At 35.2% G+C, this 23,304-nt stretch overlaps 5 protein-coding genes across 8 annotated transcripts; 4 read left to right on the top strand and 1 right to left on the bottom strand.

The window, feature by feature from the left end:
• The first annotated feature begins 4,621 nt into the window (after positions 1–4,621).
• On the top strand, positions 4,622–7,882 carry LOC116145080. The gene is made up of 2 exons (XM_031430523.1): positions 4,622–7,171; positions 7,271–7,882. The coding sequence occupies exons 1-2, from the start codon at positions 4,640–4,642 to the stop codon at positions 7,562–7,564; spliced, it is 2,826 nt and encodes a 941-aa protein (XP_031286383.1). The 5' UTR covers positions 4,622–4,639; the 3' UTR covers positions 7,565–7,882.
• A 439-nt stretch (positions 7,883–8,321) lies between these two features.
• On the top strand, positions 8,322–12,231 carry LOC116144973 (phosphatidylinositol:ceramide inositolphosphotransferase 3). 3 transcript variants are annotated; one of them, XM_031430426.1, is made up of 11 exons: positions 8,322–8,817; positions 8,891–8,980; positions 9,623–9,709; positions 9,797–9,865; positions 10,028–10,108; positions 10,572–10,643; positions 10,770–10,830; positions 10,922–11,024; positions 11,203–11,298; positions 11,390–11,436; positions 11,652–12,231. In XM_031430426.1, exons 1-11 carry the CDS (start codon positions 8,785–8,787, stop codon positions 11,771–11,773), a joined length of 861 nt encoding a protein of 286 aa, XP_031286286.1. In that variant the 5' UTR covers positions 8,322–8,784; the 3' UTR covers positions 11,774–12,231. The 3 variants fall into 3 exon arrangements, with proteins under 3 accessions (XP_031286286.1, XP_031286284.1, XP_031286283.1); XM_031430424.1 differs by lacking the exon at positions 10,572–10,643 and having other exon boundaries at positions 8,322–8,803; XM_031430423.1 differs by lacking the exon at positions 10,572–10,643.
• A 2,017-nt stretch (positions 12,232–14,248) lies between these two features.
• On the top strand, positions 14,249–18,386 carry LOC116144950 (serine/threonine-protein kinase BSK5). Its single transcript, XM_031430394.1, has 10 exons — positions 14,249–14,631; positions 14,773–14,987; positions 15,168–15,303; positions 15,603–15,736; positions 15,813–15,918; positions 16,030–16,115; positions 16,260–16,448; positions 16,795–16,962; positions 17,361–17,474; positions 17,754–18,386. The coding sequence occupies exons 1-10, from the start codon at positions 14,550–14,552 to the stop codon at positions 17,994–17,996; spliced, it is 1,473 nt and encodes a 490-aa protein (XP_031286254.1). The 5' UTR covers positions 14,249–14,549; the 3' UTR covers positions 17,997–18,386.
• Positions 18,387–18,530: 144 nt separating this feature from the next.
• Positions 18,531–20,475, bottom strand: LOC116144951 (mitochondrial import inner membrane translocase subunit TIM10). Its single transcript, XM_031430395.1, has 6 exons — positions 20,357–20,475; positions 20,235–20,279; positions 20,001–20,053; positions 19,272–19,310; positions 19,061–19,130; positions 18,531–18,759 (listed from the first exon to the last, which is right to left on the bottom strand). The coding sequence occupies exons 2-6, from the start codon at positions 20,271–20,273 to the stop codon at positions 18,706–18,708; spliced, it is 255 nt and encodes an 84-aa protein (XP_031286255.1). The 5' UTR covers positions 20,274–20,279; positions 20,357–20,475; the 3' UTR covers positions 18,531–18,705.
• Positions 20,476–20,582: 107 nt separating this feature from the next.
• LOC116145103 (DNA-directed RNA polymerases I and III subunit RPAC2) lies at positions 20,583–22,442 on the top strand. 2 transcript variants are annotated; one of them, XM_031430545.1, is made up of 4 exons: positions 20,583–20,703; positions 20,921–21,042; positions 21,591–21,667; positions 22,208–22,442. In XM_031430545.1, the coding sequence occupies exons 2-4, from the start codon at positions 20,942–20,944 to the stop codon at positions 22,351–22,353; spliced, it is 324 nt and encodes a 107-aa protein (XP_031286405.1). In that variant the 5' UTR covers positions 20,583–20,703; positions 20,921–20,941; the 3' UTR covers positions 22,354–22,442. The 2 variants fall into 2 exon arrangements, with proteins under 2 accessions (XP_031286405.1, XP_031286406.1); XM_031430546.1 differs by lacking the exon at positions 20,583–20,703 and adding an exon at positions 20,754–20,816.
• The last annotated feature ends 862 nt before the right edge of the window (positions 22,443–23,304 follow it).

Genomic DNA, 23,304 nt, shown 5'->3' with positions numbered 1-23,304 from the left:
ACGGTACACCACCTGCAAGCTGGCTTTCATTAACAACTCTATGCATGGTTTAAAGTTCAATTAATTATTGCCATTTTTTTTTCTTAATACAAACATACTTTTAAGCATATCAGAGCTAGTCTTAATTTTAGAATCTCAAGAGATTAATTAAAGTGTATATAAATGTGCTTAAACGTCGTTGGTCATAAAAAAATAAAATAAAAAAATGATGGGAGTCATTTAAGGTTATGAGAGAACATAAGAATACAAAGTATTTGATGTAAGAATTATTAAACAACATGTGTATAACTTTAGGTATTGGGTACGATTGTTTCTGTTTTATTAATTATGTACCGGTGTTTATGGTGTTGTTTACTTTTGTATATCGTGTTTATGAAACTATAATAGATTTTTCGCATCCATGAATATAGGCGAGTCATGCCAAATATATACGTATCGTATCTCTTTGTGACGTGTGATGTTATTTCTATGTTATTGATCTTGAATGCGTATTTTTTATTGTGCGATCTCCTAACATATGCTTGTACTCTCACCCTGCCAAAAAGTACAACACATTTACAAAAAAATGGAAATATTATTTGATAATAAAATCAATCTTCAATATGATAACATTTGAATATTGTATTATTTTTGGAATACATTTTGGCTTTGTAATTTGTTCTATTTGCTGAAACCCATAAATACTTGAAGATTTTATTATAATAAATAAATAATCACTAGTAAAAAGAGGAATCAGAATTGTGACGAGGTTCCACCGTTTTCAATCATTAATTTTTGTGATTTATTTTAAATTAAAATTTAATCATTACAATCTTGGATCTAACATATGGATTAAAGTTAATCCTTTTTACTAATCCCATGCTCATCTTTTTTTAACACTTTCCTTCTTTCACTTCTTTTCTAAACTCTCTTTTGGACTTAAAAGTAACACACTTTTAGGAGCTTTCCATAAAGAAAAAAATATCTTTATAATTTACATAATATTTTGTTTGAATATGATGTTTTACACGCTCCGAAAAAAGTACTATGGATTCGAATATTCGTTAATCTATCGTTACAATTTTTTATTCAATAATACTAAACGTCTATACAAGGATATGTAACAAAAAATAAATTAAAAAGTGAATATAAAAAGTTAAACCTATTATATTTACTCTTCTATTTATTTTCTGTCACATCAATTTGTACATAAATCTTTATAAAAAAAATTTATACGCGTAGGATCTTGTTTATTTTGTGATCTCAAAATATTTTCAAAAATTTGTGTTATGAATCTTATATTTTTAAAATTAAAAAAATGAATTCATTTCGTGATCGTGAGGATTAGACGGGTTCAATTGACAATTATGTTTGGATATCTCAGTTTAAAAAAAAAAAAAAAATCTATTTATATACTACCCAAATACTATTTCCCTAGTTAATTTTTTTTTTCAATTTTGTTCCCACAAAATTCCTTATATATCTTATTTTTTCAAAAGAAAAATTATATATAAATTATATATGTTTTAATAATTTTTTTTAGAAAAAAATTACCATATAGGATAAAATCATATTTAAAAAAGTATGACCAAAATTTTTAGGCAGAACGACTTACACCTACCCAGGGTTTGGAGAAACGACAGATTGATACCCAAAAGGTTTCAAAAAGACAAATAAGTATCTTTTGTTAGGGAAAAGACTAGAATGCCCTTTAAGAAATATTAGTCTATTTTTTAATTACTTTTAGACCCCTTAAGTTTATTAATTCCATTAAATACCCCTAGAAAAAAGTTTAAAAATTAATAAAAACACCCCCACCCACCCATACTTGCCAGATTCCGGCGGCCATCGCCGGTGGTAGCCGAAATCTATCACAACGGTCTATGCTACCACCGAAAATGGCTGGTAGTTCACCGATCTGGCCTTTTTCAATCAGATCCACCACTAATCTGGCCAGAAAAGGCCAGATCGATGAATTACGAGCCATTTATGGTGGTGGCCGCCGGAATCTGGCAAGTATGGGTGAGTGGGGGTGTTTTTGTTAATTTTTAAACTTTTTTCTGAGGGTATTTGATGAAATTAATAAACTTAAGGGGTCTAAAAGTAATTAAAAAAATAGACTAATATTTCTCAAAAGACATTCTAGTCTTTTCCCTAACGAAAGGTATTTGTTTGTTTTTTTGAAACCTTTTGAATACTAATCTACCGTTTCTTCAAACCTTGGGTAGGTGTAAGTCGTTTCCCCAAATTTTTATATGGTAAATGATAAACGGGCTTAGTAAAAGCGAGTCCACCGTATTTACTTCTAAAGATAGACAAATACTATTTCTAACACCGTATTTACTTATACAACTTCTAACGTAAGAACCTTAAAATTTACAATAAAATATTTCTTAATGTACGTATAATATTACTAAATATCTGTATAGAAGCTTTTTTTTTTTTTTAGTTCCATTGGATCCGCGTCAGCCACATGTCCACCTGTCAGAGAATCATCGAATCAGGCTATAAGTAACTAAAATTAAGCAAGAGAAAACGAAATTACAACGTAAAATTAAACCAAATTAATAAGAGCCATTGATCGACGAAGATAAAGACAAAACGGCACTTCACATCACCTCAACTTCTCAACTCTACGATCACCACCGTACATTCAACATCGCTGGCCCAACCATGCCTAGATCTATCAGTGTCGGGCCCACCACTCAATAAAAGTTTTTCATCAAATTAAAATTACTCCCAAACCCCTAAACCTTTAGAATTTTTCAAAGAAACCACTGAATTTTGTACTTTTGAGTTTTGAGGTGCTTTTGTTATTTTTTAAAATAAGAGGGTTTAATAGAGAGTAACTACAGAGGTCTTGTAGTTATTAACACAACTATTGGAGGAATGAAAAAGTGATAGTAAAAACAAATAACTAAGTGTGGAAAGTGGGGTCCAGGAACATACCCGCCTCCCGCCTAGTGTTACTGTGATGTGACCACTTGATTAACCGGTCTTTATTTCAGCCGTCTGATGACAACGATCTCTTCATCTCTCTTTCTTCCCCCCTCCCTCTCTCTCTCTCCCTCAACACTTAAACAACTCTCACTTCTTTGACTCAGCTTGCACCGTAAAAAAACAAGCAAAAACTGCACCAAACTAAAGAAAGCGAGTGAGCAGCAGCAGTCGGAAAAAACACTCTCCTGAAAACCTTTTGTTTGGCTTTTGGAGAAGGAAATAGTTAGTAGGCCGTCGTCTTGTTTCTTTCTTTTTGCTGATTCAGAACAGTCGGCTTTGTGTTCTGATCTCTCTGTTTGAGTAATGGTGCACCGACACGTATTGTTTCTTCTCAGTGACGGCGGAGGTTCTGTTAACGGCGTTTTTCGGCTCTGCATTTTATAAGCTGACTCTGGTACGAGTTTCTTTATATTTTATGAAGTTTTATCTTCAGACTGTTAGAAATTGTGAGAAAATTTTCTGTTTGGTTTGGTGGAAAATTTTGTTTCCTTAGTCTAGCTTTAATTTGGAGAGATTTATTATTTTATTACTTCTGAGTCAGTTTCAAGCAATTAGTAACGGTATGGTTCTGTGAAAAGAAGAGGGCTGACTTTATTGAGCAAAGATTCTTTTTTCTTTTCTTCTTTGTTTCAGTTTTCTTTTTCACTTATTTCAAACAATGAAGTACTCTATCTCTATGTTCCAATGAAGCGGACGGAAAAGTGCTTTAATCAAGCTTTTTTTTTTTTTTTGAAATAACCAAACAAGGTCCAAAACTTTCTAATTTTGAAAGCTGATTGTCTCTTGTTTTCAAGTTTTAATATTTAGGGATTTTTGTCCTTTGGCTTTGATTACGACGGCTCGTTTATTGTGCGGTTCAAGGACCACAATTTTTTTATTTTTTTCGATTTTTGGGTTATTTTTATCTATATGCTTTTCTTACTCTGTCTACTGCACCCAATTTTGAATTATACGCGGTGCAAGCTGGAAGTTGTAGTTGTAACATTGTCATGTTATGTAATTGAAGAAGAAAGTAAAAAATGTGTAAAGCATAAGAAAAATTTGTGACCTCAGGATTTTTGAAAATATTCTGTAGTGGGGACCATATCTAGTTTTGAATCAACATAGTATTGGTTAAAAGGTATGCTGATCATTCGGATTTGTTAATGGAATTGAACTAAAAAAGAATTCGACATCAGTTCAGCTGTGCAATCTGGCACCAGAAAATAGTGGTCTAGCTGGTGAGAAGATAACAAGTTCTAGGAGATTGGAGGAAAGTGTTGATCTTTTTCTCCAAGTTGATCACCTCGGAGTAAATTTGGTTGAAGTTGTGAATGAAACCGTGTCTATTTGTAGGCTGATAAATGCTTGTTGTTTAAGGCATCATTGTATATCTAGTCCCTGTATGGGAGCGTAACTACTAAGTTTCTTCATAGCATTGCTTCAGTATGCTTATAAAGCCATAAAGTTAAAGCTGATTTTGATGTTATTTTTGAATATGCTTATCTGCAGAGTCTACTCCATCTATATGAACATTCAGCATCTGCAGCTGTGAAAGGAGGACACTAGGACCTGCCTCAGTGCAAGCTTTTTGTGGAAACTTGAAACAGATAAATTGCTATAGTATCTGAATCAGTTAGCGCCAACTGAGACGCCACTGGAGTTGCAACCTATCCAGTCCATGGATTACCGTTCAGAGCTCAAAAAGAATTCTAGAGATCAACCATCAACTGGAACTTCTGATAAGACTAAATTGCCCCAAGCAAACCAAAAGACAGAACTCCCAGACAGGTTCAAACTGGAAAGGCATAATTTGTCATATGCTGATCTTCATCATGAAGTTACAAAAAATATGAAAGATTTCTCTCCTAAATCTTCAGGAAACCGCCAAAAGCAACGGATAGATACAAATGGAAACGAAGAAGACGAGCTTGTTAAGTACATGTCAAGTGTACCAAGTTATCTGGAGCAGGGAAAAAATCCCCAGGAAAAAGTTTTAAATTTTGGCGTCCTCGACTGGGATCGTCTAGAAAAATGGCAGTGTAGCCATAAACAGATGCCGCACAAAGGTGGCAGATCTTCAATATCCAGTAGTAATTTTTCCTCAACCTCCTCAACAGATGCATCTTCTTCCCGTTCTAGCAGTGGTTACAGCTCCTCTCCTCCTGGTCAAAAGACACGACGTTCATCATTGCAGTTTCATCTGATGTCGGCACCCATGGAAGGCCATTCACAAGCAGTCAAATCTTTTGGAGAAAGTGTTCAAAGGTTTCCTGATATCAAAGATGCCCAGAGTAATACTTTAAATGAGCAGGGAAAGTTTATCAGAACAGAGAAGCCTTTTGGCAAAAACAAAGTTGATATCCTAGAGGAGTGCAAGAAAAAAGATTCAGATCTAAAGATTGATCGACAAAGTGGAACTTTGGCAAATGGGGTGAAATATGAGGTGTCATCATCCAATAAACTGAAAATGAAGACACAAGATTGTCAGTTTATGAAGAAAGCAGAGAAGCTGCAAGAAAGAAATACCGATGTTGTTGAACAAGATGTTCTTGGAAAACACAAACCCGTTGTTCTCCTCTTGCCAAGAGATCATCCCAAAAATGATCTTTCTGGAGTATCCAATCTTTCTAATACGACAAAAATGATAGGTCAAAGACCAGCAGAAGATAGACGGAGGAGCTTTTCTGAAAGACCTAAAGATGCTGAACTTGTTTTTGATTTCCCACATTCAAGTCCACTACCTCGTAAAGTTGGTATCAGTGAACACTCACAGATGAAACGGCCCAGCTCCACAGATGCAAAGATTGACAACTTCTCATCTGAAAGATCTCATCAGGCACAATCTTCAGCAGAAACAGGTATCTGTCGGTCCAGAGACAGAAATCTGGAAGACAGGAAATCAACTGTAACAATCAACAAGAGCACCTCGAGTGTTCCTTCTGTAGGATTGGATCCGAAACGGAATAAGGTAGCACCTGAAAAAGTGAGAAGCACTTCACCTTTTCGCCGCTTGAGCTTCAGTTTGAGTAAGATAAGCAAAAATTCCAGCTCCAAGGAGGCTTCTGCTTTACAACAGTCGAACTCTACATATGTTTCTGCCCATTCTGGTTCTGAGAATGCCGTGGTTTTTTCTTGTCTTGAAACTTCTTGCAGTGATAAAATTAATTCCACAAACAAAGCCAGGTCAAGCCCATTGAGAAGGTTACTGGATCCAATACTGAAGCCAAAAGCGGCAAACTGCCACAATATTGGGGATCCATTACCAAAAGACTCGATGTCAAAAGAAAGGGCCTCTAAAAATTCTGATGAGCGACCATATTCTTCCTCTGTAGTTGCACAGTCAGGAAGAGTTAAAACAGATGTGGCCAGATGCAGAACAATCGATGTTAATGATTCATTACGGGAGAAGCACCATGGATCACAAGCTGTTCAAGCTCTTTTGCGTGTTGTAGTCAAGAATGGCCAGCCTCTGTTTACATTTGCTGTTGATAATGAACGTGATATTCTTGCAGCTACAATGAAGAAGTTGAGTACTTCAAGAAAGGAGGACTACAGTTGCTGCTACACATTCTTCACCATCCAAGAAGTGAGAAAGAAAAATGGGAGGTGGCTAAATCAGGGAAGCAAAGGCCAAAATCACGACTTCATCCCTAATGTTGTTGCCCAGATGAAAGTTTGTGGATCTCAATTTTCTAGGTTGACTAGAGAGAACAATCTGAATCTGTTTAGTGTGAGAGATTTTGTTCTATCCTCTGTGGAACTTAGACAGACCGAGCAAACGTCAGACTTCGAGCCAAATGATGAGCTTGCTGCCATTGTTGTCAAGATCCCATTGAAAATCAGTAGTAGTTCACTCATAAGTGGGTATCAGGGCAGTATGCAAAAAGATCTTACGGAAGTGAGATTAAAAGAGTATTTGGCAGAAGTGAAATTTGATTCTGATTCTGGGAAAAAAGTTCAGAATTGGCCTTTTGTAGGTGGCCAAGACATTAGTGCCACAGTCATATTTCCAAGTGGTGTTCATACATTACCACAAAAAGGAGGGCCTTCATCACTGATCCAACGCTGGAAAACAGGTGGATCATGTGACTGTGGAGGTTGGGATTTGGGTTGCAAACTTAGGGTTTTTGCCAACAGGAATCAACTCGCTAAGAAAGAAGGTTCATCCGATGCTTGTTCCTCAGCACAACAATTTGAGCTATTCTCTGAGGTCTTTCATTTTTAAAATCTCAAACTAAATTAATTTTACACCCATTATAGGGGTCAATTTTGATTGACATGTCTTTTTTCTTTCAATGCTTATCATCAGGGAGGACAAGAAAAGCATCCTTTCTTCAGCTTGGCCCCATGTAAGGAAGGTATATATTCAGTCGAGTTCAATTCATCCCTAACACTTCTGCAAGCATTCTCCATCTGTATAGCAGTATTAGATTGTAGAAAACCGTGTGAGTTTTCTGAATCAAGGAACATTTTTGAACAAAAAGCATATGGAGAAACTGTGTTAGTACAAAATGATGGAACAAGGGTTTCCGATCAGAACAAAGGAGAGGTTCCTGCAAGATATCTCTCATATCCACCCCATTCTCCAGTGGGGAGGGTCTAGTTTCAACTCTCACATGAAACGTGATCTTGTAATTACAGACAGGAGGTACAGATACATCTTTTCCAAAATCAGTCGCTGCCTGAGCGGATGATGAAACTTCTATAGAATAAAATCCTTGATGAACTATAGTGAAAATATGCACCAGATCCTCAAGTCCTCTATAGTAGCGGGAAAAGATAAAACTACAAAGCTTGGGATTATCATATATTGTACTAGTTTTGACAGCAGAAGCAATTTAAACTTTGTTCTTCATCAATGCAAGTGTGGATAGTATTAACTAAAGATATCATGATTTCAGTAATTCTTGTTTAATGTTTCAGAGCATTATTACTCTTCTGGGTGCATATTTCAATTGTCAAGCTGACTTGTATGCTTGATAAAAGCCCAAAATTAATGAGTATACTAGTGGGATGTTACTAGTCTACTGGTTTCTGACCAAAAATAAATAAAAAATAAGTCTACTGGTAATGTTGTTGGGAGTATTAAAATCATCCAATAAAATGTACTAGTCATGTTGTTAATGTGTTAAAAATCGTCCAATAAAGCAATTATTAGCCATTGGTACTGTATTCGAGCCGCAGAAGAGATATTTATCATATCTGTTCAGACTTATAGTTACTTTAGTTTATTAGGCTTTTAAGGTGTTCCGTGACTTTGAAAATTAGGCGGGTTTGAGGCCATAAATTTCCATTAGGAAGCTCGTTAATAGGCGTAGAAAACCGCGAACGAAAGGATTAAAGCACGATGATCATCATTTCATCAATCCAACGGTAAGTATCCTATCATCGCAAGATACTTTTCTTATTCTCGCTCTATGCAATCACTTCCCCGACATAATTACAAAACCCTAATCCTAAACCCTGAAATAATTATTCAACTAATATTATATTATTTACACACAAAACCTTTTGTTAAATCATTCGAGATTTTTAAACTCTCATCTCAACTGCCTCCTTAACAAACACAAAAACGACGGCGTTTGCTTTTGAATTACAAATCAAACCGAAAGCGTATTTCATTTGCTCTCATCTTTGATCACGTCGTTGAATTAATATTATACTGGAGGATTCGATTTCGATTTCCGAGTCGAATTCGAATTCGTATTTTTAGCGGTTTATGTGGAGACAAAATAATATAAACTCGATGAAGCATTGTTTTTTTGAATTTTATGTTTTTGTTTTGATTGATGTCGAAGTCATACCTTAAACTCGGATTCTGCAATGCTGGTTTACTTTGATCGTGAGGCTCCTAAGGTTTCTCTCTCTCTCTCTCTTTTTATTTTTTCAAAAGGCTTCTTTTTGTTCATTTCATTGATGTTATGTGAAGCTATGGAGGAAGATGTGTGCAGAAGCGACTGTAGAGGTTTCGCTTCTTGCAGAAAATTGGAAGATTATTCTAGCTGGACTTATCTTTCAGGTTTTTATTTTCTTTATTAGTTTCTCTAAGTTTTGATTAACTGTGAAGTGCTGTTCTTTTAGCTTTCTGAGACTGAGGTATGCTTGCTTAATTTATTAGTTACTTTCCTATGACTTGATATTTAATATTTTTTATTTATTTTGTTCATTTTTTCAATATAGAACTATGTTAGTGACCAAACACTTAATTTCGTGTAATATAGTGAGCTTGAAGTGAACTTCTATTTTTTTAAATTTATTTTTTAAGAAACAAAACCACTGGAATATGACAGTTAAGAATAATCATGCAAGTTGAGATCGTGTTTCTGTGTTTCCTTTCGCGACAGCTTTTAGTTTTCTCGATTAAAACTTGATTCTTAACTGTTTTCTGGAGATATTTTTCTTGAAAGTTGTCTCAAAATATACCTGATTTTCTACATATTTTAAGTAATTCTCATGCGATTTCTTTTCTTTTTATGTTAATTTAAATTATATAAATGGTTTATAAGTAGTTATAACTTTAATCTGAGCTTGTATCAGCTCAAAAATTAATATGAAGCTTCTATTCCGACTCTTGATATACGTTGTTGGAAATGAATTAGAAAACATTAATAAACATGTTTTAGAAAGTAATTCTTATTGCATAAGCTTGTTTCATTTTCAGTACATTCATGGATTGGCTGCTCATGGAGTTCATTACATACATCGGCCAGGACCACTGCTGCAGGATTCTGGATACCTTCTTCTTCCTGTGGGTACCACCTCTGGTTTCATTGTGATTTTTGTGGTGTTGAAATTAAATTAAATTATTATTTCCATTATTTTTATGTGATTTTAGGAACTTGGTCAAGATAAATCTTATATCAGTGAGACTGTATTCAGCTTCATGTTTGGTTCCTTTGTTTTGGTAAGTTTTATGTTCCCCTTTTCTCAATTACTTTAGATTGCATAATAATTATTTTTAACTTTGTTATTCTTACATTTATGAAGTTAAAAAATCTGATCATTGCAGGATGCTTATATAAAACTTAGTTGTTAATTCGTTCAATATGTTTTGATGCTGTTGCAGTGGACTCTTCATCCATTCCTTTTCCAGAGAAAAAGGATATATACAGTTCTGATATGGTGCAGGGTCTTTATTTATCTAGTTGTAAGTACTGATTACAGTTTTCGTTTTATTTGCTTACTGATGATAACATTTATTCTTTCATATTTGAGATGTTCCCAATTGATTCAAACACAAACTTGAGGTGGGACCAGATTAATGGGTCCACATTCTTGCTTCAAGAGACTTGATTGATATAGATATTTATTTGTTTTTGCAAAATACCCGGCTAAGATTAGTAGTCATGAAATTCTGCTTCGATATTTGACCTGAAGAAGGTTGTCACCTTCTTGACATTAGTATTATTTCATTCACAAATGGAGCCAAGAGACCTTTTCTACTTTTTCTTGAAATCGTTATCTTTCTTGCTGTGCATCTTACTTGTACGTACAGTATTAACCAATGACTGATACATATATTGCCGAGATCAGGATAATGCTGAAAAACTTTCTTGTTGTCCTGCTACATTTTTCTGACAATTTCTTTAGGCATATTTTGTATTTTTTAGGTTTCCCAGATACTTCGGATAGTTACATTCTATTCAACTCAGCTTCCTGGTCCAAATTATCATTGCCGTGAGGTAATGTCTAAAAAGGCTTTGCATAAGTTTCCCCCATGTGTCCTCTGTTGAACTGTTTCTATGTTTTTATGCTTCAACTTCTTGACAAAGCAGCAATTTACAATCATGTAAAATTGTCTCTTTCAGGGGTCAAAATTTGCTAGACTTCCTCATCCAGAGAATGCACTTGATGTGCTCTTTATTAATTGTTAGTCCTACGATGTTAAACTTTTCCCTGTTTTTTGTCGCTTTTGTTTAATCAACTCTATGATGCTCATCTGATTCATATTAACATGCAGTTCCCAGTGGATTAATGTATGGCTGTGGTGATTTGATTTTTTCTTCCCACATGATTTTCACCTTGATATTTGTGCGTACATATCACAAATATGGCACAAAAAGGTAATACATCTTAGCCACTACATGCTATGAACTTTGATGTCTCAGGTCATAGTGATTATTGTACAATTTTCAGGTTTTAATGCACCTATTAGAAAAGCATTATTGTTTATATCAGATTCATAGGTTATGTCATTCCAAACTTTTAGCTTTATCACACTATTGTGGCATATTATTGCAGGTACATCAAGCAGTTTGCTTGGTTGCTTGCTGTGATTCAGAGCTTCCTGATTATAGCATCTCGCAAGCACTACACGGTTGACATCGTTGTTGGATGGTATAAGCAGGATCCCTATCTGCTAATCAATTAAAACTCCAAAATAAATATTCCTCTCACTAATGGTTCTCGAGTTGTTTACTTGTTACAGGTATACTGTAAATTTGGTAGCATTTTTTGTTGACAAAAAGCTGCCAGGTTAGTATTCACAATAACGTCTTTTCTTTATTTCGTTTGTTGAGGTATGCTTAATGATTTGAAGAGAATCATCTCTTTTCAAAAGGCAGGTAGATTTTTCAATATTCACTTGTGAGCATATGATGTTAATGCCTCTGAATTTTCAGTATACTTGTTTGGAACTAGTTAGAACTTTCAGACAATGTTTGTAAAAGCTGCCTTGTATTCCATTGCAGAATTGCCTGACCGATCCTCAGCGCTGTCACTACTACCTTTGAGCACCCGAGAAAAGGATGGGAAGAACAAAGATGAACACCATAGATTACTTAACGGGATTTCTGGTGCCAATGCAAATTGAGCATGAGTTAGCGTCAAATCCCAATCGCCTTGTCATCATTATCTGCGAGATGCTTTCCTTGAGACATCTGGAGAACGTTAAATACTGTCTATACCTACGTAGAATACAAGTGAATTAGGAACACAGCTTAAAATTAGGAACATAGTCAGGGATAAGTAGTACTTAGACGCAGCACAAGCTGAAGATAGCTGTGCTGTTGCTGCGGGGTTGGACTTGTGGCAAAATCTCAAGTGCATTCTCAACTTAATAAGTCGGGTAAACCTCATTTGTATTTTCCTCTCTTTATTAGAGATAGAATGAAATGTCTTATAGTTTCGCTTTTTTTTTTTTTTTAATTCTTGTTTTATTTACTTATATGCTTAACCTTGGAGTCATGGAAAATGGAAAATATTTGATAGAAGGTTGTCCAACGGTAAGAACGAACCTAAGGGGCTGTGCATGACTTCAACATATGGTCTTAAGTTCTCTAAAGTCCTAGGTTCAATTTCCTGTTGGACACAAAGATAGTAATTTTATTCATGATTTATCTAGAGGGCCGCAACGATGCGTTGTTGTGGGATAGTTTCTTCTAAGAATTAGTTGATATGTGCATAAGTTATCCAGTATACCAGAGTTAACAATATATATATATATATATATATGTCAAATAGGAAAATTTTGCATTTTTTTTTTTTTTTTTGAAGAATACAGTGAGAAGAAGAGGAGGAGACATGTGATGGGTTATTTAGGGAAATGAGAGTGGCATGAGCCAATGATGCAGATTTAATAATGTTTTATTGTCAAATGACCCACCACTCTTTTAACTTTACTTTACACTGAATTCACTATGCCATATATTATCTTTTCATAGGAAGTTGAAGATATGAAATTGGAGACATCATTTGTTCATCACATGCCTTTCTTGGTTTTTCTCCCCATCAAAGGGACTGTTCCCCTTTCCTTTTTGCTCTTATCTTTCTTTATTAATAACATCACATCTCCTCTTCTCTGCCTGTCCTACCCATCTCATTTTTCATGGAAAAGTAGAGGTGTATTTTCTCGAGAAAAAAAAAAACCAGAAGAGATCATTACATCTGCATGCACTTCCTTTCTCGGCTCTGACACCCATCTTCAAAAGCCTGCTTTAATCTGCACCATCTTCTTCTTCTTCTTCTTCTTGTTCTTTCTCTACCCAACAACAGCCATGGTTTAACTTTGTAAATACTTCTTACTTTTCAGAACCTCACCTCAAAACGCCCAGATGTGTTTTGACATTTTGGATATTCTTTAAATACATTTACATAAAATACTTCTCAAAAATCCCCTAAGTTTATGATCTAAACCTCTTTAATGAAAACCATGGATTACCCATATTCACATGACTTACCTTTGGTTGAGCAAATTATTGAAGTGGACCAGCATGGTATTGAGGCTTTTATGTTTTAAATTAGGGAAGGAATTGGGGACATACATTAATGGAGCTAATATTAAGCTCCCTCGTGCTTCCCAAACCCAAGAAACTCCATGTTGGAAAGTTGCCAAACACATTCTTTTTCCAGTATCTTCTCTCTGTCTGTGCTGAAATTGTAGCGAAAGAAAAAAAGTACCTTCAATTAAATTATATTATGCACATTCACAGCTCTCCTCTTTTCTTTGCTTTGCCCATGTGAGACCTTGTTGCATTTCATGCACTAAACAAGCCCATCTTTGAGTCATTCTTGTGTCAATTTTGCTGTAAAAGTTGGCCAAGAGGAATCTCCCCTTCTTGTTTATTGCTTTCTTTCTTCATCATTTGAGGCATGTCTTTGCTAAAGCCTTCCCCCCACTATTCTTTAATCTCGTCATTTTTTTATATGTGACAACTTTTACTGGCATTCTCATTTTTGGGGCACCACAAAATCTTCTTCTATTATCATATGCTATATACCTTGCTCGTTTGTCTCAATCACATTGTTGTTTGCTCCTTCCTTCCAACACCCTTCATATTGTGCCAACATTGTGAGCTCAAAGTTGCTGGCATTTGCATATTTGAGGTCCAAAACCTTTTTAATTTTAGTGTTTATGGCCGACAACAAGACTTTATAGCCATTTGGTGGATTACCCAAAAATCATCCAAAAATCTTGTGTACCTATCACATTTGTGTTTAACTTGATCCATTAGACTTGTAAGATATTTAGTTTATTAGATTAATTGAAATCCGTATAAACTGTTTCAAGCACCCGATTATAAAAAAGAAAAATACCTAAACACCATCCAGGAAAACAATAATAAAGAATAATTATATAATATTATAAAATATCATCCAAAAGTAAAAGCAATAAAATTTTGACAACCCACAATGCTCACTAATTGTGGCTTAAAAGTGTCACACCTTTTCCCCTACCACTAAATCAATTTAATTTTATTTTTTCATACAAATTATATTTGTTCTACATTATCATTTCAACAGAATGTTATAGTGTATATATAATGGGACTATCAAATTCTATATATATATTGTTTTAAAATATGAAAAGCAAAATTTGGGAGAAGGATGAGTTGGCGAAAAACAGAGAGAGAAACCTTGGATCCAAAAAGTTTCTTTTTTTAAATTTTCTCTCACTTTCTCGCTTCCCAAACACACTGCCGCTTTTACACTCTTATATTTTGGTCACCCATTTTCCCACTCTTTGCTAACATCTCTCCTTCTCCCTTTCTCTCTTTCTCTCTCAACTCTTGCTTCCTTTCCTACAAAGTGAAACAAAGTTTTAGTTATAAAAAAACCAAACAAAAAGAGCTCTTCTTACTTACTAGCCAATGGGAGCTCGGTGCTCCAAGTTGTCTCTCTGTTGGTGGCCGTCAAATCTCAAGTCAAACCTCCATGACTCCTCGGATCTCGGTAAGTTGATAAAGCTTCAACTTTCTTCTCATTTTCTCTGGAAAATCTTATATTTTCCCGAGAAAGTTCATGTTAAGACTTTCCAACTTTAAGAGCTTAAAAAGTTCTGCTGCGTGTGGTTATATGTTTTTGGCTTGGTAGAGAATGGGAGCGCGGACGCGTTGCCGGCTTACCGAGAGTTTAGTTTGGACCAACTGAGAGCTGCCACGTCAGGATTCTGTATGGACAACATAGTCTCGGAGCACGGCGAGAAAGCACCTAATGTGGTTTATAAAGGGAGGCTTGCTGATGAAGATCGCTGGATCGCCATCAAACGTTTCAATAGATCGGCTTGGCCTGATTCAAGACAATTCCTTGTTTGTGCTCACCTCTTTCTACTCTTTCACCCAGCAACCGAACTACATTTTTGGTTTTAAGTTTCATAAGTAAACAAAGGAGTAACCAAACAGTGCCACCTAGAAAATATCTTGCTAATTCTAAGAAATGATTAATTTTATTTTATTTTATTTTTTATTTTTTTAAACTTTGTCCTATAGGAGGAGTCAAGAGCAGTGGGGCAGTTGAGGAGCGAGAGGTTGGCGAATCTGATAGGGAGTTGCTGTGAAGGAGAGGAGAGATTACTGGTGGCTGAGTTTATGCCCAATGACACTCTATCTAAGCATCTATTTCATTGTAAATAATCTTTACTAATTGCTCTCTATGTTTTCATGTAGCATTCTTGTTCTGTTTACTTGTTTGTTTGCTAGTTTGAGTTTGATTGCAGCTTTTTGTTATATTATTTTTGGTATATTTACCCAAAAATACTTAGTACTGATAGATGGGCCTTAAGTACATAAACTAAATTACCTCCTTTATTTGGTACTGATTCCATTTGTGGCATGGAAAATTTTCACATAAGAAAATTACTTTCTGGTGTAATGTGCCTTTTTTAAAATTTTAAATCTTTTTCCTCTAATGGTTGAAATATTCAGGGGAGAACCAACCCATGAAGTGGTCGATGAGGCTGAGAGTGGCTCTGTATCTGGCACAAGCTCTGGAATATTGCAGCAGTAAAGGGAGGGCATTATATCATGACCTTAATGCTTACAGAATTTTGTTCGATCAGGTACTTTGGCTTGGAGCATTTGTCAAAAACTTGTCCCTTTTTTTTGTAGGCTACTAATAGTATCAGCACTTGACAGGATGGCAACCCCAGACTCTCCACCTTTGGCCTTATGAAGAACAGTAGAGATGGCAAGAGCTACAGTACGAACTTGGCTTTCACCCCTCCAGAATACTTGAGAACAGGTAATTGCTGCTGCGAAACAGGGAACTGCTTTCAATAGTGTGTATTGCACACTCTCATATGTGAGCTACTGGTTCTTTACGTTGGCTGATGTTGATATTTCCCAATGGCAGGGAGGGTAACACCAGAGAGTGTTGTTTACAGCTTTGGCACCCTGTTGCTTGATCTTCTTAGTGGCAAACACATTCCCCCAAGTCATGTAAATGCTTCTTCTTTATATTTTGCTTTAGTTAAGGTGGAGATTTCCACTATAAAATGTTCTTTGCAATTCTGTCTAAATTATTCAGCTAGAAGTAATTTTATGCTTTTGATTTTTAGTTCAATACTTAAATTCTTTTGGCAGGCTCTTGACCTCATACGTGGAAAAAATTTTCTGATGCTGATGGACTCATGTTTGGAGGGTCATTTCTCAAACGATGATGGAACTGAACTAGTGCGGTTAGCTTCAAGGTGTTTGCAGTACGAAGCTCGTGAAAGGCCAAATGCAAAGTCTCTTGTGGCATCTCTCAGTCCTCTTCAGAAAGAAACTGAGGTACACCAACTTCTTTGAAAGATTTAATACCTATCCATAGCCCTGTAAGGGGTCTCATTTAATTTCTTTCAAAGTCTTGTAAAGTTAATAGAGTATTTACTTTTCATCATGCTTGCACTAATTTTAAGCTGTTGAAAGAAATTGTAAACTATAATTAGTAAATGCTAATTTAGTAAATGTTACCATTTGGACAATAAGAAGTCTCTAATAAACCTCAAGGGCTGAATTTCGTGCATTACTAAGTTAGTATAGAAGTTTGATTGCTGATATATACTTTTCAGGGCTGGTGCATCTAAGTTGATTAACTTGAAGATATTAATAATCTCATTTGCTGGTGTGTAAATAGGTTCCATCACACACTTTGATGGGTATTCCACATGGAACTGCATCCGCCAAGCAACAAACAGTGATTTTAACACCTCTTGGTGATGCTTGTTCAAGACTTGACCTTACTGCAATACATGAATTATTGGAGAAGGTTGGATACAAGGATGACGAGGGAATTGCAAATGAGGTTAGTAATTTCCAATTCTAGGGTTCTTTTATTGCAAACTGATGCCAAAACAAAAGACAACTGAAAAAAAAAAAAAAAAAAAAACCTATTGATTGCTTAAGTACTCAAAGCTGTTTGTGACTCGATGATCAATTTTGAGTTTCTATATCTATTCTATACAAAACCCCATATACACTATGCTTGTGACGGGCCCTTATTATGATTATTCTAGGAGATCTCAGGGGTGATCATTCGAAAATACATTTCTTTCCTTTGGTGCTAACCAATTCATCATAAAATACAGAAGTTGTGCAGCAAAAGTATTTTGATTATTTGAGGTCCCACAGAACTTTTGACTCAATTCCTCATGCATATCTGTTTCCTCACAAACGTCTCTTTTGAAATTATTTGCCTTGCAGCTTTCTTTCCAGATGTGGACAGATCAAATACAAGAGACATTGAATTCTAAGAAACGTGGAGATGCTGCTTTTCGAGCTAAAGACTTTCCCACTGCTATTGAATGTTATACACATGTAAGTCATCCATTCAACAAAAGCTTGATCTGAATGCAATCTAAATCACTTATTGATCTGGCAAAAGATCAGCTCATTATTGGATTGCCATGCTACCATTATAATGATTAAAGCATTGGGGATGTTTGCTTCTTCAGTAAGAATGTCTTTTTGAAACACATCCTCAATAAAAACCAAATTCATAACTAAATGGCCACTTTCTGTCCACACCCAGCCATATCGAGACCAGCATTTGTTCCGGTTTCTACTGACTGGTGAATACGATTTGTTTCTGTGTAGTTCATTGATGGCGGGACGATGGTATCGCCAACAGTGTTTGCCAGACGCTGCTTATGCTACTTGCTCAGTGACATGCCTCAAGAAGCTCTTGGAGATGCAATGCAAGCTCAAGTTGTATCTCCAGAGTGGCCCACATCCTTCTATCTTCAAGCTGCTGCCCTCTTTAGCCTCGGGATGAATAATGATGCACAGGAAACTCTAAAAGATGGAACAAACTTGGAAGCCAAAAAACATAGAAACTGAACAAGTAAATAGGTTTTTTGCTTTGGTTATTTCATCTGAATATTCCTTGTATCTAATCTACCTCTTTCTATTTCCTTTTTGGCATTCGAGTTTCTGCGGCACCACAGGATTAGTTGTAATATTTTATATATTGATGTTGGTGGATGTTTCCATTTTATTTATTTCTCACAATCTAGAACCAGAAGTCCCTTATTCTCTTCACTTCTCCTCAAGTCATCTGCTGTATTTTGTTGTTAGTGATGATGGCCAATGGATTTTTGAGCTTGGCAACAGGGAAATACGTCTCCACTACCATAGCTGGACCTTAATATTATTGTTGAATGTAGAATACTAGAACATTAATGGAGATGATTTATTGTCATAACCCCCATTTTTTATTATTGACTATCTAAACCAACATGACCTGAGTATGAATATGGGAATACCGTTTGATTATTGACTGCTGAATGCACAAACTGAGCAATGCTCCACTGTTAACATTCACACTATTTAAGAATTAGTTGAAAGTTGAAACCTCGAATTAATTATTAGTCCTAAGAAAAAATTACTCATTCCAAATACCAAAATCTTTATCAGATTGCAAAAGTTAACCAATATAAATTCTCGCAAACAACAATACAATGACCTCAATAGTTTTAGTCTCCATTCTTAACAGCAGGCCTAGTATGCTTTGAATTAAAAAACGAACTTGCAGGAATATGCCAAAGTTTTACATTGGAGGCCGACCACCAGCACTGAGCAGCTGCCCAATCATACTATTAACCTGGAAAAAGAGCAAAAGGGATTTTAATTATATAACGATGAACCAACTGCCTGCAACCTCTCAACTGATAAATTCATAATTGCAGTTAAAACGATTTCACGTACAACATTTCTGATTCTAAGACTTAGACATGATAAACAGGAATTAGTCTACACTAGATCTGAGCGCACAACCAGATAATTTAGATTTTAATTTCAGATCCATTACAAAATTGTATATTTTCTTTGTAAGAAGGAGCCCCTAAATACTTTTAGCATCACTTCATCCAATTTATATATTTCTGTGCGTATTTAAAGGTTACCTGCCAATACTTCGAAACACACCGATCAATGCAACTATTTTCACCCATATTTAGCTCAGACTCCTTGTACCTAATAACAGAAAGAATTAATTAACACTCAAATCATTCCCCTAAACAAAAAGATAACATTAGCAATGTTAAGGGAATTCATCAACTTAAAGATAAAAGGAGAAACAGATCAACTGGACAAAAATGCCAAAAAAAAACTTACCTTTTGTCAACACACTTATTGAAACATGTCTGAGCAAGCCTGAAGCAAAACAATAAAACAGACTTAGGCAAACTTGCAATACATACTAACTAGAACCATTTATCACCAAATGAATTGTCAATTTTAACTTCTTAATAGAAGTGCACAGCATAGCCATAGAATGGTAAGCTACAATCTTCCTAAATGAAATTCAACTAGTGATCAATATGATAGCTCAGGTGAATCTGTCCAATACATATTTAACAAAGATACAACTTTACTATCGTTGGGTTTGCTTAGATTGCAACATCTAAATCCTCACCTCTCCTTAGTCTCTAGACTCCATCAAAAAGTAAGTATACCAATAGCTTTTCCATATACTTCTATGATTCTTATCTTGGTATATTTCATTAGCATTTTACAAATTTTCTTTCTTCTAATAATTAGTAAAAGCATCTTAGATGGTCGTTAGATATTTAAATAAGCCCTCTAAAAAAGCTCAAGATAGAAGGAAAGCGACAAAGCTCTCATTTGATATCTTGAACAGTGACCTACAAACAGATGCTGAAGCAGAGTTTGGCACAATGAAATCAACCCAAAGTAAGAATAGTATCTCCAACTCCCCACAGTTAAAATTCCATCCTACCGAACACGATAGCAGTGATTTAGAATTTTTCTGAAGGATAAAATTAGCATATAGAGAATCAAGCATGCATCATCTCATCAACATAATGCGAAGCATTTACCTACCTGTTAAACAATTCTACTCTATACTCCATTTCAGTTTCTGCCATACCAAAGGCCTGCATAATTACCAAAAAATAAAAAAATAAAAAACAATCAATAAACAATCCATACACAAATTTTAAATCGAAATTCATAAACTTTCAAAGAGGCTAAGCTAACTTAACCCATTTCCAAAAATAACTTAAGTTCCTTTTCATTCTTTCAAAATTACCAAACAAAGAAGACAAAAGAACCCACCTGTTCTTTATCTATACCCAGCGGATTGTTGGCAGCCATTACACTCTGAACAAAAAAAGATAAACCCAATTAAAAAAAAAAAAAAAAATCAATTAAGGATTATAAGAATTAAGATATCTTACCTACGAGAGATCAATTACTAAATTTCTGTTAGGATTTAAGGATCCTTCTTACCAGCCGAAGTGGAACATCACAAAACCCTAACTTTCAAAATTTATATACTGATATGTGAGAGACGGTATGGCATAGGGTTTTAGGAGAGAGTCCACTACTAGATGCCACCTAGCAATAACTACTTTAAGTTGGGGATTAAACTGTAATTTGTCTCTTCAAAAACCTGACGTGTCACATGTTCATTCCTACAAGTAGAAACATGTTAAAATTTCTCTTGTTTTGTATTTGTTAGGAAATTTAAGGGTTCTGGGGTTTTGTAGGGGTTCTGCTTCTGCAGTCACAAGACCAAACTCAGGTAAACTAATCAATCATCATTCTCCTTCTTTTCTTACCCAAAAAGCACTTTCCATAAAAGCCCTGGAATTCTCACATTTGGTGTTAAGATTTGTTTGTCTTGTGTTTCAATTGGTAAAGTACTTGGTGTTTAGTTTTGACGTTGATTGCCGGGAACAAACTGCTTTTTTTTTTTTGGGTTATATTAAGGTGTAGGGGTTGTTTGAATTTGGTTGCAGAATATCAAGTTGTTAGTGGCAATGGAGCACGGCGCGTTTGGGGATCAAAGTAATGCCACGTTTTCTTTGACTGAAGAGGATCATACTCTTGCTAATGCTGTTAGATTCACCTTAAATCAAGAGTTAGTATTCAATTATTTCTTTAAGATATGTTTCTGTTGATGTTTGTCTTTACTTATGTAACTCTGCAAGTTTTCAGTTCTTGTCTGAATTTAGCTGAAAGTTAAGTTTTCTATTCCGGATCAATTTGTGCTGCAATTAAAATGTTTAATTAATTTGTTTGCTTTTTGGGATAGATGAATTGTGACAAACCAAAACTTTGATTCATATTTGCTGTCATGGAATTACCTTTTTCTCTTGATAATTTTGGGAATGAAAATCGTAGAAAGTTACAGCAGAATGCTGGGTTTTGGGTCAAGAAAACAGACCCTTATTCATTTGCTTTACATTATTGTTCTCTTTGGTTCAGTAAAATTAAACTTGTCAAGGATCCTGAGTATCTCTGAATGAAATTTGTTTCATTGGCTGACATGTGAGAGAACTATAAACTTGTTAGAAATCCTCGAAGATTTTTCTCCTGCTCCTTTTGTCTCAACAATATTGCCTTTTCTTTTGTGGAATATTTGTACATGAATGATGTTCTAAGAACAATCGTGCTGCAATTTTGCAGTCCAAGAGTAACGTTCTGTGGGTACAGCATTCCTCATCCTTCAGATGCTCGAGTCAACATTAGAGTCCAGACAACAGGTAACATACCCAGTTACAACTGTATGTAGCAACATAAATGACAGTTGTATTGACGACTTCTCTTTGAATTTCTGCCTAAGTCTCGCCCAATCATTAATATTTTCATCAGTTTGCATTATAATAGCATTAAATATATGCTGCTGTCTTTTTTCATCTATCTTACATGGTTTTTTGATAAAAATTGTATGTACTGCTGTTTTAAGTTGACTTTTCTGTGAATTGGAGCCATTGGCTGTCTCTGGACAAATGCTTAGCAGGAACATTATCTAGGCCTCCAGCCTCTGGCAAAAACCATTTAACTACTAGATTTTAGGTTTTGAATAGACGTTGATATCTTGTATGTAGTTTATATTTGTGTGATCTATGTACTCATTTGATTTCTAAGAACCTTCGATGTTGGTATTTAGACTTTATTGAGTTGATTTTTTCGCACAATAAATCTCTAGTTTGTCCTTGTTAACAAATTTATCTGATGTTCATTGTCATTTTCAAATCCTTTTTCCTGTTGTTAAATTCTTTTTCTTGCCTGGAATTTTGCAGGCGATCCGGCAAGAGAGGTATTGAAAGATGCTTGTCAAGATTTGATGCTAATGTGCCAGCATGTAAGGAGCACTTTTGACAAGGCTGTTGCTGATTTTAAAACAAGTGAACGTGGGCAAGCAATGAACATTGATTCAGAAGAGTGATTAAGTCTTGACATGTAGAGTCCATATTATTTCTTCGTTATAGACAAATGTGATATTACTATTTGATAATCGAATGAATGTTTTCATTATATTTGGGGTTGCTTCCATCTTGTTTGCTAACATAACATTGGAATAGTTATATGAGCTAGAAAGTGGTAATCCTTTATATTGGTCAGTTTAGAGATAAAGCAAAATCACCAAGTGATGGGATTATATACTAATAGAGTGGTAGCTTTGCATTGATTAATGGATAGTGTAACAATGGTCAGTGAAACGCTTGTGGTTGCGAAGAATGATGATTCAAAGCAGTGAGAGAAATTGCCAATTGATGGCAACTAGCCTTTGTGATCTAACTTGGCTATGGTAGATGGGTTGGTCATGCCCCCATGGCTTCAGGAAATCTGTATGGATTGAACTGATTGCAGTTACAAATTCACAAATCACTATTAGTCTTTCCTTTTGTAATTTCAAGTAAAGATATATATTGGAGAAAGTACATTTTTCACATAGAAGAATCCATCTAGGTTAATTGTATGTACAAGTTTTTTCTTGACCATCTTCCAGTAGCACATTTCACAGACAATGAAAAGCAATTCCCACTCAAAAGCAAGGTTTATATAACATACAATTCATGAACACAGAAGCTTTTCACTACTATGTGTTATAACACACAACATAGAGCTAGAGAGGAGAGGAGACTGAGGATGGGTAGAAATAGAGACCAAATATAAACACCATTACATGTGGGAGTTCATNTTGATATCTTGTATGTAGTTTATATTTGTGTGATCTATGTACTCATTTGATTTCTAAGAACCTTCGATGTTGGTATTTAGACTTTATTGAGTTGATTTTTCGCACAATAAATCTCTAGTTTGTCCTTGTTAACGAATTTATCTGATGTTCATTGTCATTTTCAAATCCTTTTTCCTGTTGTTAAATTCTTTTTCT

The sequence above is a fragment of the Pistacia vera genome, unplaced genomic scaffold, assembly GCF_008641045.1.
Source record: "Pistacia vera cultivar Batoury unplaced genomic scaffold, PisVer_v2 Contig46, whole genome shotgun sequence".
Taxonomy (NCBI): domain Eukaryota; kingdom Viridiplantae; phylum Streptophyta; class Magnoliopsida; order Sapindales; family Anacardiaceae; genus Pistacia; species Pistacia vera.
The sequence above is the reverse complement of the archived record's forward strand: the minus strand, read 5'-3'. Positions and strand labels throughout refer to the sequence as shown.

Bases quoted from the DNA above. Each gene is read 5' to 3' on its own strand.
- LOC116144973 (XM_031430426.1), top strand. From the start codon at position 8,785: ATGCTGGTTTACTTTGATCGTGAGGCTCCTAAG. The intron at 9,866-10,027 runs GTAAGTTTTATG...ATGCTGTTGCAG, and splicing joins TGTTTGGTTCCTTTGTTTTG to TGGACTCTTCATCCATTCCT. The intron at 11,299-11,389 runs GTATAAGCAGGA...TACTTGTTACAG, and splicing joins GTTGACATCGTTGTTGGATG to GTATACTGTAAATTTGGTAG.
- LOC116145103 (XM_031430545.1), top strand. From the start codon at position 20,942: ATGGAGCACGGCGCGTTTGGGGATCAAAGTAATGCCACGTTTTCTTTG. The intron at 21,043-21,590 runs GTTAGTATTCAA...GCAATTTTGCAG, and splicing joins AGATTCACCTTAAATCAAGA to TCCAAGAGTAACGTTCTGTG. The intron at 21,668-22,207 runs GTAACATACCCA...GGAATTTTGCAG, and splicing joins CATTAGAGTCCAGACAACAG to GCGATCCGGCAAGAGAGGTA.
- LOC116145080 (XM_031430523.1), top strand. From the start codon at position 4,640: ATGGATTACCGTTCAGAGCTCAAAAAGAATTCTAGAGATCAACCATCA. The intron at 7,172-7,270 runs GTCTTTCATTTT...GCTTATCATCAG, and splicing joins AATTTGAGCTATTCTCTGAG to GGAGGACAAGAAAAGCATCC.
- LOC116144950 (XM_031430394.1), top strand. From the start codon at position 14,550: ATGGGAGCTCGGTGCTCCAAGTTGTCTCTCTGTTGGTGGCCGTCAAAT. The intron at 15,304-15,602 runs GTAAATAATCTT...TGAAATATTCAG, and splicing joins ATCTAAGCATCTATTTCATT to GGGAGAACCAACCCATGAAG. The intron at 16,449-16,794 runs GTACACCAACTT...GTGTGTAAATAG, and splicing joins CTCTTCAGAAAGAAACTGAG to GTTCCATCACACACTTTGAT.
- LOC116144951 (XM_031430395.1), bottom strand. From the start codon at position 20,273: ATGGCTGCCAACAATCCGCTGGGTATAGATAAAGAACAG. The intron at 20,054-20,234 runs GTGGGTTCTTTT...GTAATTATGCAG, and splicing joins TGGGTATAGATAAAGAACAG to GCCTTTGGTATGGCAGAAAC. The intron at 19,311-20,000 runs GTAGGTAAATGC...GTTTTGCTTCAG, and splicing joins AGAGTAGAATTGTTTAACAG to GCTTGCTCAGACATGTTTCA.